This window comes from Polyergus mexicanus, unplaced genomic scaffold, assembly GCF_030449975.1.
Source record: "Polyergus mexicanus isolate NDT 795.1 unplaced genomic scaffold, iyPolMexi1.0 SCAF_14, whole genome shotgun sequence".
NCBI lineage: Eukaryota > Metazoa > Arthropoda > Insecta > Hymenoptera > Formicidae > Polyergus > Polyergus mexicanus.
In genome coordinates, this window is record NW_027223334.1 from 5,027,046 (window position 1) to 5,041,527 (window position 14,482).

Here is a 14,482-nt window from a genome sequence, read left to right on the forward strand (position 1 = left end):
TTACCGTACGATTGCAAGAACGATGTACGACTGTTGCCGTTCGTCAAAATCTCAATCTTTATATATTTTGACATTGGAGGGGATATTTGCTAATTTAGGTAATTTTACGAACTACGTTGGTCAATGGACAATATTCGACAACGCGATCGTGTAAGATGAGACAATAGGCGGTAGTATTTGTCGGTATATCCTGCTTGCACTCAAACTCTAATCTCACGTCCACGGTGGAATTTTTGACAGACTCGTTTTGTCGCGAGCAATCGATAACCGCGAGAGGACCGCAATGTAAAAACTTTGAAATGTTTAATAGCACATCATCATTATCACATCCGTAATAAAATTTGCAAAAACGAAAGTACATATCGAACAAGAGGGCGAATCTATTTTTATCGAATCTAAATTCAAATCATCGTAGGGATAAAATTCCGAGTTTAGATAGAGTTTAACGTTGGTCAATTTGCAGTCGTCGAATGTAGTAATATCTTTTGACACAGCATTTTTTCTGCCAGTCTGCAACGCGAAGATCACGTATCGCGGCTTCTCCAGCTGAAAGGCGGCTTTCACGGTCCACGAATGCTTGGTCGTATTATGCAATAGAGGAAATTCGTATAGATCCCAAGAGCGAAAACTGATATTCAAGTATCGCCCGCTTTCCAAAGCAAGGATAGTTTATTGACCTCGCTCAATATTACATGTGGCATACGCCATTGTATCTTGAGTAATTCGATATCAGCTTCAGCCGAAGGATTTCCAAATATGCAATTGTTGTCGTTGCGCGAACGTATCAGAATTAATTCGTGACGAGCGTTGATCACAATTCGCTTACAATCTTTGCAAAACCCCAATAGTATGTTTAGCGGCACGCAAAAATTGAAGTAAGATTCAACAGCATTATGCGACATATTCCACGCAGCATTCCCCAAGATTTTACCTTTCTCGATTGTTAGAGAGATATAGTTTTTAATCGTGGAAGTTATTCCAACGTTTCTGTTGCGGTCAATCTTCACACCGTCGAGTTCATATCGAAGCACTGTGTGTAATCGTTGAACGTTATCGTTCTCGCGACGATGTTACTCTTGACGCCTTTTACCTTTTTCGTGTCTTTCTTACCATCTACTCGCAATGCGTACATTTTTGCCCTAAGCCCGACGAATTCGGTCATGATGGCGCCATTATTTTCATCCTTCATTAAACCCGGTATTTTTTTATTCGCAAGCGGTATACCGTACACATTGTCCACCGCATAATCGCTGGTATCGAATCTGTCGACGTTGCGCTTTATATTCTCATATACATCTTCACACTCGATGTGATATATGAGACTGTCGGTGTCGGTGTACATGATTTTACATTTTTATCGACACATAGATATCATATAATCGTGGTGAAACTCGTACAAACATGTCTTGGATTTCACCTCGAGATTGCGCAATTCTACGGCGATCAGATTCTCCAAAAACACGCTTCTACTATGAAAATTTGATTTTGCGATCATCGCCTCTGCGCCATATCTTCCATTCCAATGTGTCACGAGCTTAATATTAACATATGATTGCGCACATTTTCCATCGTTTTGCCAAATACAGCATTATTCATTAATTTATATAAATTTTTTTCAAAATCATTTTTCACGAGTTTTCGGAATTGTGTGTTGAGTTCAATATAACTTCGAAGCCATGGAGATTGCAAAAACTGTAATATTCGAAGTATTTTTGTAACGCGAAGTCCGTGTCGCGTGCATTGCTGCAGGTTGCGGTAATGTATTACGTAACGTTTCTTATCGTATAAGGTTGCGAGCAGCTTATCCTGCCGCTTACCAGGTGGTTTGTCGCGTGTCGGGCAAAACGGTAGGTCAGTGTGCGCATCGTGAACATGTTGCGGATACTCGAGATCGATTTCAAGGATGTAGCCTTTAGGCGAATCGAGCGCGATCGATGATGTATCAAAATCGGATACGTCGTCGACCTATCGAAAATCTGCATAGGGCAAGAGTTGACACATTGCCCATCCGTACAAATTATTTACATCAAAGTACGTGAGATACGTTGAAGGTTTCGATGGATCGTACGACTGCATATACTTGTTATTAGCATGTGCGTATCTGTTGGAACATTGACTCAAACCACCGCGTATTTCGCGTTCGATAAATAAAACCATGTCGATATCCGTAAGCAATTCGAATGTAATATTTGTATGCTTCAACATGGCGTCCCACGTGTATCCGGGAAGAGTGTAGTAATACGCGGGGTCGAGCCCATAACTTTTAATACAACTCTCGCGGAAATTTTCAAAAATGTCTGCTAATAACAAGATATCAATTTTGAGATACAAGTCGCTATATTCGCCCAGCGTTCGAATGGAGAACCGCTCCCACACGTTCTCGGCGTGCGCGTAATCGCCTTCGGATATTGTGTCACCGGTCAAGGAACTGCAAAATGATTCGCGCGGTGGTAAACACGTATCTTGCAACCTGTCGACGCAGTCAATATATTCGTACGGAAAGACGCCCTTCCGTGTTAATAAAATGAAATTGTCATTCGATAAATTTTAAAATTGTGAGTTTGTCTTTATTCAAGAATGATGCCAATTTATCGAGACTAGCTGTGAGAAATTTATACGAATCGATAAAACGCAATTTAATATGATTTGATTTCTCTTCGGTAAGTTTAACATTTTTCGTAAATGATATATATTTTTCCTTTGTTATCGGAAGTAACTCGATTCCCCCTTTGAACGCTGTAGCTATTTCCTTGATAATGAAGTGCGCGTCGTAACCGGATAAATTATGAAAAACTATTGGAATGCAAAAAGAATCTTTATAATTTAAATTGCAATTTGAATGCGCGGGACCTCTGTATCGCCCGGTCAGATGGCAATGATCGCGTACGCGTGTATCGTCTTGTACGAATGGTTTCTCGCAAATGTGACATTGTGTCGCGCTATGAAAATTTTCACATTCATCAGATGTTAAATTTACCATGGGGACATTAGCTGATAAAATACTTTTTACACGCAGTGCTAAATTTTTAAGTTCTTCGACGAACCATGATGTGCAATCGATATCGCGACGGGAATGATACGCAGATAACGAATCATCGTACGAACAATGTACATAATATGCTATGCTAAATACTTTATGATGTTGGTAGTTTCTCTCTTCTTCCGTCTTCTCTAAAACACATTCCAAGTCGGCGTACACGACGAAAGGAAGCCGATTATATCTTTCCGATTATAGTTGTTGAACGTGAGCCACTTGTCCTTATCGCTCGGTAATCGGATAGCGCACTCGTTCATCTCTCGACAGTCCACCGTATGTGACTGTAACTTGTCGTTCGAGTCAAAGTAGTGCAAACATCTGTAAAAAATTATTTTTTTATTTTTTTTTTGCATTATTTCTACAATGTATTTTATTAAATATATACGTACCGATCGCAGATATATATCTTATGTTCTTTTTTGCTCAATTGCGAGCTTACGAGCCTGGATAAATTCTTGATTCACGCGAAATGTCCAACGTTGTTGTCTTCCACGTATAGCAAGTTGACGTGTTTGTCTCTTTTTAGCTCACTCAGACGTATCGGGACAATGTTCTTTTCCTCTATATATACACAGATACTATATACATTGATTGAGATATCGTTGGCAAGTTTGAATTTTTTAATTTGGTTCACAGTTACTGGAAACTCAATATCTTGGAGATTCAGCACTGTCGTGTAATGCGGGTACGAAAATTCCCGATCCGCGTTTCTTTCGGCTGGATATAGAGCGGCGACCACAGACCACGCGAAACACGCATTGTCATTAGATTGCACATTGATTACCGCTTTCTTCATTGTTATTTCTCGCGGTAATTTTATGTGACATCCCGCGCGTATAGGATTATATTTATTTATATTTACGATTAAATCGAGTATTCGCGATAATGCCCACCCGCTATCGCGTTTCTGAAATTCTTCGTGTGATGCTAGAGTGGGCTCGACAACGCGCCGCTCGTACCATTCGCGTAAATCGGTTGTGCGAAAGAGTTCATAGTTTCTCGTATTGATACTTTTATTTGCGCGTTTATCACCCGTCACAAATTCACCATTGAACACAGTATTAATTTTCATATTAAAGTGTTTTTTCAGCACGGTTTGCACGTGTTCGAGCACAATGTCTTTAGCATCCTCGAAAAATTGGCGAGACTCGATGTGATTATGATTTATAACCGCACCAGTAAATATGCGACTCTCGAACGCCGTATCGATCTTTCGCCAGATCAATCCGTGTTGTCGCGTGCTGCATCCTGCACCCGCGTGTACAAAACGCGTGCGTAACGAGTGCTTCAATCCCTCGAGTCGTGCAATTCGGGCAATCAGCGATTGTCGAATCCCAATCGATAATCGTGAACGTTTGATTCGACTTTGCTCTTCCAATGATTCGATATATTCGTCGCATCGTTGCTCCCACGCAATGTATTCCTCTATCATGTACACCGACACCGACAGTCTTATATATCACATCGAGTGTGAAGATGTATTATATATGAGAATATAAAGCGCAACGTCGACAGATTCGATACCAGCGATTATGCGGTGGACAATGTGTATGGTATATCGCTCGCGAATAAAAAGATACCGGGTTTAATGAAGGATGAAAATAATGGCGCCATCATGACCGAATTCGTTGGGCTTAGGGCAAAAATGTACGCGTTGCGAGTAGATGGTAAGAAAGACACGAAAAAGGTAAAAAGCGTCAAGAGTAACATCGTCGCGAGAACGATAACGTTCAACGATTACACACAGTGCTTCGATATGAACTCGACGGTGTGGAGATTGACCGCAACAGAAACGTTGGAATAACTTCCACGATTAAAAACTATATCTCTCTAACAATCGAGAAAGGTAAAATCTTGGGGAATGCTGCGTGGAATATGTCGCATAATGCTGTTGAATCTTACTTCAATTTTTGCGTGCCGCTAAACATACTATTGGGTTTTTGCAAAGATCGTAAGCGAATTGTGATCAACGCTCGTCACGAATTAATTCTGATACGTTCGCGCAACAACAACAATTGCATATTTGGAAATCCTTCGGCTGAAGCTGATATCGAATTACTCAAGATACAATGGCGTATGCCACATGTAATATTGAGCGAGGTCAATAAACTATCCTTGCTGCGCGCGTTGGAAAGCGGGCGATACTTGAATATCAGTTTTCGCTCTTGGGATCTATACGAATTTCCTCTATTGCATAATACGACCAAGCATTCGTGGACCGTGAAAACCGCCTTTCAGCTGGAGAAGCCGCGATACGTGATCTTCGCGTTGCAGACTGGCAGAAAAAATGCTGTGTCAAAAGATATTACTACATTCGACGACTGCAAATTGACCAACGTTAAACTCTATCTAAACTCGGAATTTTATCCCTACGATGATTTGAATTTAGATTTCGATAAAAATAGATTCGCCCTCTTGTTCGATATGTACTTTCGTTTTCGCAAATTTTATTACGGATGTGATAATGATGATGTGCTATTAAACATTTCAAAGTTTTTACATTGCGGTCCTCTCGCGGTTATCGATTGCTCGCGACAAAACGAGTCTGTCAAAAATTCCACCGTGGACGTGAGATTAGAGTTTGAGTGCAAGCAGGATATACCGACAAATACTACCGCCTATTGTCTCATCTTACATGATCGCGTTGTCGAATATTGTCCATTGACCAACGTAGTTCGTAAAATTACCTAAATTAGCAAATATCCCCTCCAATGTCAAAATATATAAAGATTGAGATTTTGACGAACGGCAACAGTCGTACATCGTTCTTGCAATCGTACGGTAATATTATCAGCATGATCGCGCCAACGTTTGTGGATTTGCAAGGCTTCATTATCGGGCGAAACTTTATCGTGAAGGAAGTAGCGATATTGAGAAATGGATTTGTTCTCTCTCATTACTTTTTTGCAAGTCCCGTACCATAGCGTGCGCTTACAAAATCTGAGAGATGCCAAGCTTCATGGCTAATCGGACATCACCATGGACTTCAATGGGAGGATGGAAACGTTCCATACAGCATCGCTAGGCGTTTGATTACGAGAGTTGTGATGGGTGCGACGGAAGAGGAAGATGGAGCATCTCCTATCGTGTACGTTAAAGGATGCGAAAAACGAGAATGGCTGCTCGATATACTTGACGATGATGCGAGAAACAACGTTATTATTGAGACCTTGGATGCGGACTATGAAGATATCACTTCGTTAAATAAGCTAGATGTTACTAATACTATGTGCTGTGAAAAACATTTAAAAAATTGTGCTTTACAAAATGTATTTAAATCATCATAAAGATTCATCCAAACATTATTTAGAATAAACTGTTGTTAAAATATATTTTATTATCTTTTATTCTTCCCTTTTCCTCTTTCTTATCCCAGTACATGAGTATTAAATTTCTGTATGTGACGTTAGATAGCGGCGTCAGCTAGTTAATTAAAATATAGATATTACATTTCAGTACATGGACATAGACTTTAAATATTTGAATGGTGTATAAATAATTGTTTTGTCGTTCAAAGCTGTTCAATAGCCGTTCGATAGTCGTTCAATAGTTGTTTATTGTCGTTCGATAACCGTTCAAGACCGTTCAAAAGCCGTTCAATAGCCGTTCGATAGCGGTTTACATATTATAATAATATATTATTCATATTTAAAAGACTTTAGATATTTGCTCGTGGAAACATGCTAACTTTTGTTTTCTTATTAAGAGCTAAGAGTAAGCGTTCTTCGTAAGCGTTCTTCGTAAGCGTTCTTCATAAGCGTTCTTCGTAACTCATACATCCCCTACCCTAAAATGTTTAATCGAGACAATGTCTGCCCTGTCGTGGCTATCATAACGTTTCGAGCAGTGAGTGACGAAAAGTTTAAGTGGTAAAGTGAAAATATTCAAAATGCCGTTACTAATAGACTTGATATTGCAACGAGGGCGGGTGAATGCGTCATGGTGAGCTCACGATCTGGTGATGGGGCTGTTGAGAGCCCTATTGAATCTAGTAGTATACCAGAGAGTAAGTAGCATTTTTTATTTTGTATGTTACATTTACTATGTATAGTATATTATAATATATTATAATTTTGATTTATAGTACAATAACACGAGCGACATAGAAATCCCCGGATTTTTAAATTTCGAACGTCGACGAGATGTCCGAATGATGCGACAGAACGCGCGAGACGAATTGGGCGAATTATGGGGAGATACTGTGGAGGCTCGAGAGTACGATTCAGTCAATTGATCTTGGATGTACTGGGATATTTTCGATCTACGAAAATTATTCGGGCTCCATATGAGGAAGACGCTGTGGAAGAACCGTGGGACGAGCCTCCGAGCAAGATGTCGAAGGCTTGATTGTGAGTATCTTTTTAAGATTCGTAATATATTAAATATTACAAATTAGATTAGTATACTAATCAAATTTCTTTTCTGTTTCAGATGGAGCGCCATCATATTATATTTTATTTTATTATTATTATTATTATTATTATTATTTTTATATATATATTTTTATTTTATTATTATTTTTATTTTTTATTATTTTTTATTGACTGCGTAAAGTCCCCTATGGGTGTTTAACGTAAGCAATTTACTATCTTTCGGATGTATTCTAAGTCAATTTTAGAAAAGTTGCTGCCGCCGGCCAACTTGGCAAAAAGTTCATTTGTAGTGGGTAGCGGGTGTTCATCAATTATTAGTTTTGGGTTAATCGTAGATTTGTAATCCCCACAAACTCTAATAGTACCGTTTGCTTTCAAAACCGGAACAATAGGGGTAGCCCATTCCGAGTTTTCTACTTTTGTAAGGATTCCAACTTGAACTAAATCATCTAATTCTTTTTCCAATAACGGAATTAATTTAAAAGAAACCGATCGTGCTTTTAAAAATACTGGAGTTGCATTTGGCTTCATCGTAAGTCTTGCTTGTATGCCAGTAATCTTAGCCAAAGTAGGCGCACATAATTCCTCGTACTCCCGTAATATCAATTGTAATTGATTTGTAACATCCTGTGTAGTAATACTAGTAATTTCTAATGCATTACATCCGAGGAAATCTGGCACACCGCGCTGACACTTCAATTGTCTAATCCATTCCCTTCCTAATAGAGGTTCTTTCTTTAGTTCCGTGAGATAAATGTTTAGTTTCTCCCGCACTTGATTACATTGTACATAAACTCTTATATAACCTGAAATCTTAACTGTCGTTTTACAATACGCAACCAAATTGAGATTTGTTTTGAAAACGGTCGAACCTGGGAATAAGACACTAACCTGTTCACGATTCATAATTGTAACCGCGGAGCCACTATCGACTTCAAACCGAATCCGCCTATCATTTACTAAAAGCGTGCAAAAAAACTTATCTCTTTGATCGTTATGCTCTAATTGTAGCACTTCGTCCAAATAGTTGGCAGATTCCCTCTTTTTGAAACAGACTTTGACAAGATGTCCAGATCCTCCACAGCCAGAGCAACGTATTTCTCGATTCAAAGTACATTGAGATGCGAAATGTCCTTTACACACCTGAAACACTTTACAGTTTTAATATTACCTTTGTTTGGGTTAAATCGCATCTGATTACTATTATTATAATTCGAAGAATTAGTAGTTGCTAATTTCTTTTTAAACGAATTATTATTATTATTATTTTTATCCTTAGATTTCCTCGATGATTTCTTGCCCGCCTGCAGGTATTCTACCGCTGCCGATGGACTTGTAACGCCATTTTGTAACGATGTAGCACCCTGCTCCGACAGCTTCATCGTTATGGCTATTTGCAAAGCTTCTTCGTATGTAAGCTCTCTCTTTTCAAGAAGTCTCGTTTGGATTTTTTTGCTCTTGAGTCCAAAAACCAATTGGTTTCGCAAGGCCGTCTTCAAATAATTTACAATGTAGGCTCAATTTATGCAAAGCATCCGCAAATTGTTGTACAGTCTCGCTCTCCGCCTGCCGCCGTTGGTGAAATTTAAAATTCTCGGCAATTTCTAACGGTAACGGGTCATAAAATTCTTCCAACTTGGCCGTTAACGTCTCGTATGCTTGCGAGAATGGATCTGCCGGATCTAATCGATCACACAGTATATCGAACGCGCTTGGTCCCACGTAATGTAGCAAATATGGAACTCGCGCATTCCCGGTGATCCGGAAAATCGTAAATGCTCCTGTAACCGTTGTAACCATCGCCGCCATGTTGTGATTTCTGGATTGAAATTCTCTATCGTAAATGAATTCGGGATAGCGGTTGCATGTATTCCCGCTGATTCTCCAGTGGAACTACCGCTTGATCCCCCAGACGGCATCCTCAGAAGATAATTTGTAGCAATATGTATATCCTCGTATATGACTCAACCGTGGCTGCGCCACGTGCCCAAAAGAATTACATACGTGACGATGCCAGCGAAGCGAAAATATCGGACGATTTTACTTGCGTCTTTTTTGAGTCAAGTTCACCGACTCGTCGCCAATTCTGCTAGGTTTCTTCGTATGTAGGTGGGTTCTAACTTGACTCCTCAATATATATATTCTTTATTATCACAACATTACAAAATACCTCACGTCTGTACACGGCAGTGGTCTCAGAGAGAGAGCGCCGGAACAGGTATATGACGCCCGCTTCGGCTGCTCGTGATAACAGCGCCGCGCATCGATACATATTGGATTTAAGGACCGCGAATTATAACTGGCAATGCGCAGACCTAACATTAATATTAAATGAATCGTTTATATTAATGTATCGTTTATAAGTAATATATATATTATAAGAAACGTTTTATATTAATATTAAATGAATCTATATTATTGAATATATTAAATGAATTTATATTAATATATCGTTTATAAGTAATATACATTAAAATATGTATTTATAAAGTATAAAAAAAATATATAAGTATAAAAAAAAATAGTGTACGTATTTTTCATACAACAATATACATATATACACACAATATACATATACATATAATATATATATATTTCTTTATTCTTTCCTTCTTCCTCTTTGTTTCTATATTTATTAAATATATTTAACTGTATTTAATATTTATTTTTTTAATTGTCAACAAACTGTCAAATGATAAACTGTCAAATGACACGAATGAAGCAAGTCACACGAGTGAAGCAAGCGCATGAACAAGACAAACAATCAAGATCGCGGAAAAGCGACAACAATGTCAATAACATGCCCTCTTTAGATTGGGATTTTATTTATTGCGCTTGAGGGGACTCGTCTCAGAGTGCTTAATAAATAAAGCTTTCTCTCTCTCTCTCTTTTTCCTTCCCCCTTTCCCCCCCACTCCCCCCTCTCCCCTCTCTCTCTCCTCCCAACATCAATGTATCCTTTTTTCATTATCCATGATTACAATATTGTTATCAGAATTTTATTTATCTTTGTCATATATACCTATATATTTATATCTATCTAATATAAAATTAAATCTATTCTTATTAATAACACAGATCAATAAGAAAAGTATTTGTCAAGTAACTCTAATCGGAGTTGGTGTTTCTTGTATATTTTAGACCATAAAAAACAATGCCACTGTCCAAATTGCTCCATTACGTCAGATTTTAAAGTTATTTTGAATTTTAAAATAACAAATCGCTGATTTCTCCTCATAAAATTCAACATAACTTTAAAATCTGACGTAATAGAGCAATTTGGACAGTGGCATTGTTTTTTATGACCTAAATATATAAGAAGCACCAACTCTGATTAGAGTTACTTGATAAAATTTTTTTGTTTGCCTGTGTAATCTTATCTAACTCATCTCCATCAAAATAATAATTTTAAACCATGCTTTTTTTTTAAACTGAAAGTAATATTTTTGGAAACTATTTTTTACATTATAATAATTTATATTAACAAAGAATTATCTACTTGAAAGTTTGCAATTAATTATAATCATAAAAAGAATTTATATATTTTTAAATAATCAATTTTAATTGTTTTTATTTATTAATTCTAAAATATAATTCTAATAAAATTAATTCTGCTTTAAAATCCGGACACAAATTTTAAAAATATTATTAATCAAGTATTTTCTTAATAATTTAACAATTATGCTAATATTTAATTTATTAATTTCTTCATTATTATTAAAATTTTTAAATAAAACTGGTTTTTTGCAAAAAATCAATCAAAAATATTTTTATTTAAAATACAAATTACACACACACACACACACACACACACACACACACACACACACACATATATATATATATATATATAATCAATTTTATATACAATATACAGGGTGAGTTTTTTAACCTGAAACTTTGAAATATCTCGAAAAATAAGCACTGAACGAAAAAAATGTTGATAATCAAAATTTAATCCTTCCGTGGGGGAAATACATTAGTGTTAAAATTCATCCCCCACTCCCCACTTCCTGGGGGGGAGGGGGGGCAACTTTAAAATTTCAAATGAAAACCCCCATTTTTTATTTAGTATTCTTGTAGCTGACATCGAGAGCTTTCCAAAACACTATAATAAAGTATTTTTTTCTTAAGTACTTTTTGAGTTATTTTAATTTGACATATTTTGATATAAAAAATTAAATATCTCGTAAAATATTTAGTTTTCGATAATTTTACCGTACTACTTCTATGTACAGAATAATAAGACAAATTAATTAGTGCCAAAAAAAACAAATAATTGTATAAAAAAATACATTGTAAATAATTTTCTTAAAAACAATTTTTTTTATACTTATGATTTGTCTCATTATTTTGTACATAAAAGTAGTACGGTAAGATTATCAAAAACTAAATATTTTACGAGATATTTAATTTTTTATATCAAAATATGTCAAATTAAAATAACTCAAAAAGTACTTAAGAAAAAAATACTTTATTATAGTGTTTTGGAAAGCTCTCGATGTCAGCTACAAGAATACTAAATAAAAAATGGGGGTTTCCATTTAAGATTTTTAAGTTGCCCCCCTCCCCTTCAGGAGGTGGGGGGGGGCGAATTTTAACACTAATGTATTTCCCCCGCGGAAGGATTAAATTTTGATTATCAACATTTTTTTCGTTCAGTGCTTATTTTTTGAGATATTTTAAAGTTTTAGATTAAAAAACTCACCCTGTATATATATAATCAATTATATATATATATATATATATATATATATATATATATATATATATATATATTCATTATTCTTTATGCCAAAAATGTGTATTTAATGCTGTTGTTTTTATGATATTTTTGGTAGAATTCTCATAAGATTTATTTTGCTATTAACATAAACTCATTGCTTAGCTATATTTATGTTAACTTAAAAATATTAAGTATGCATTAATTACATTTATGTAAAATTAAATAAACATTATATACAAATGCGCGTTCGCGAGTATAATTATTAACTTATCGTTTTCGAAAACATAGTCAGCGAAAATCTTCCATAATCATTTTTCAACAATGTATTTATGACAAATATATTAATTGACAATGCACAGATTTACTCAAATGTAAACATTTGCTCAGTTTTGCTAATATAATCATCTTTGCTTAATATGACATTGATTAGAAGAAATCACTTCCCTTCCTTGCACTATTCCGCGATTTTCTTAGTGACTTTATTAACCACTTTATTACTTTTTTTCTTGTGTTGCACTATTCCGCAATATATAAACATATTTAATAAATCAATAAATGCAAAAAATATTTGATCTTTTTTCCTTATATCATTTATTAGAATACATTTTAGAAGGAATTATATACTGTTAAAATGTATGCGTTTATTCAAGAGAATGGATTTGTGTCATATTCATATTAAATGTATGAATAAGAAACAAGTCCATCTTCGTAATAAAAACAATTTCCTTCCTATTGCTTTCTATATTTTGATATTTATTCAGTTATATTATTATTATGGATTATACGGTTTGTATAGAGTTTAATTTCTGTATTAAAATTTTCTATAAAAATAAGATAGATAAGTGCTTGATACTTAAGATTATTTATAATCTTGTATTCAATACTTATATTCAATATGGTATAAGCTTTGTAAATATATACTGTTTATATAATTCCTCTTTAAAAAAAATTTCTTTTCTATGGACTAAATTTAAAAAAAATCGCATCCATATAAATACTGCATAATGTAGTATTTTATATTCTGCAGGAAAAATGTTAAATTCTAAATGTTTACAAAAAGCAATGAGATCCCACAAAAAAACCTCACAAAGGTAAAAAAAAATACGTACCGTAAAAATACCAAGTATATAAAGAAATCCCAACTTGTACGTAAAAAAAGTTTGATATTTATCCTTAAAAAATAACTTTAAAAATATTTTTCCTTGAAAAATAATTTTCATAAATAATAAAAAACTAAAAAAATGATTTTCCTGTAAAAAGTAACTCTAAAAGATAAAAACCTTTAAAAAATAAAAAATTAAAACTAAATATGAAATCAAGTTAACTAGCCAAGTACATAGAAATAGTTCAGTTTGTAATTTGAAATAATATTTGTTTGATAAAATCAGTCTTGCATTTATAGAAATATTATAGATTTTCTCGAGAAACTTTAAATGCGCTTTATTTTTATAGAATTACTCCTCGATGCTCTCGACGCTATAACGAGCGAGCTGAGCAAATCGTTCAAGATTACGATTGGCGACGCGAAAGTGTTTGTTGGATTACAAATAAAACAGAATAGAGACACTAAGTTGGTTTCTATACATCAAGCGGTGTACACGGCAAAAGTTATCGAGAGATTCGGGACGAGTAGTTCGAAAGCGACAGGTATGCCGGCCGATCCGCATACGGCTCTTCTTCCGGTAGAGGACGACGAACATACGGTGAACGTACCGTATAAAAAGGCTATCGGGTCTCTATTGTTTTTGGCCATAGTTTCGAGGCCGGACATAGCATTTGCGATAAATGCAGTAAGTAAATTCACAAGTAATCACAACGTCTCGCATTGGCGCGCCATTGAAGAGAATTCTAGCGTATTTGAACGGTACGATACATTACGGAATAGAGTATCGAAGCGGCGGTAGTGATTCAGGTCTCATCGGCTTCTCCGATGCAAATTTTGCGGGGGATATAGATACTAGGCGATTGACGACGGGATATGTCTTCTATTTATCGAACGGTCCGGTTACGTGGTCCTCTCAAAGACAGAAATTCGTAACCCTAAATACGACAGAGTCCGAATACGTTGTAGCTGAAGCAGCATCGAAAGAGGCGGTGTGGCTCAGAGGTTTACTAAAAAGTCTCGGTCGCAAGTGCGGAGCAACAAAGTTATACGTGGACAATCAGAATGCGATTAAGCTCGTAAAAAACGCGGAATTTCACAAGCGCACGAAGCATATCGATATTCGATATCACGCAATAAGAGAGAAAGTTAAAAGAAAAGATATCCAAGTAGAGTACATACCCTCAGATGCACAGCGTGCAGATATCTTTACAAAGGTGTTGCCGAAAGGGCGTTTTAAAATG

At 35.7% G+C, this 14,482-nt stretch overlaps 1 protein-coding gene and 1 pseudogene across 1 annotated transcript; one reads left to right on the forward strand and one right to left on the reverse strand.

The window, feature by feature from the left end:
• The window catches only part of LOC138939133 (cytochrome P450 6k1-like), a 119,177-nt pseudogene that overhangs the window by 83,376 nt on the left and 21,319 nt on the right, over positions 1-14,482 (forward strand).
• Positions 511-4,469, reverse strand: LOC138939134 (uncharacterized). Its single transcript, XM_070306699.1, has 2 exons — positions 3,427-4,469; positions 511-3,355 (listed from the first exon to the last, which is right to left on the reverse strand). The coding sequence occupies exon 1, from the start codon at positions 4,467-4,469 to the stop codon at positions 3,498-3,500; it is 972 nt and encodes a 323-aa protein (XP_070162800.1). The 3' UTR covers positions 511-3,355; positions 3,427-3,497.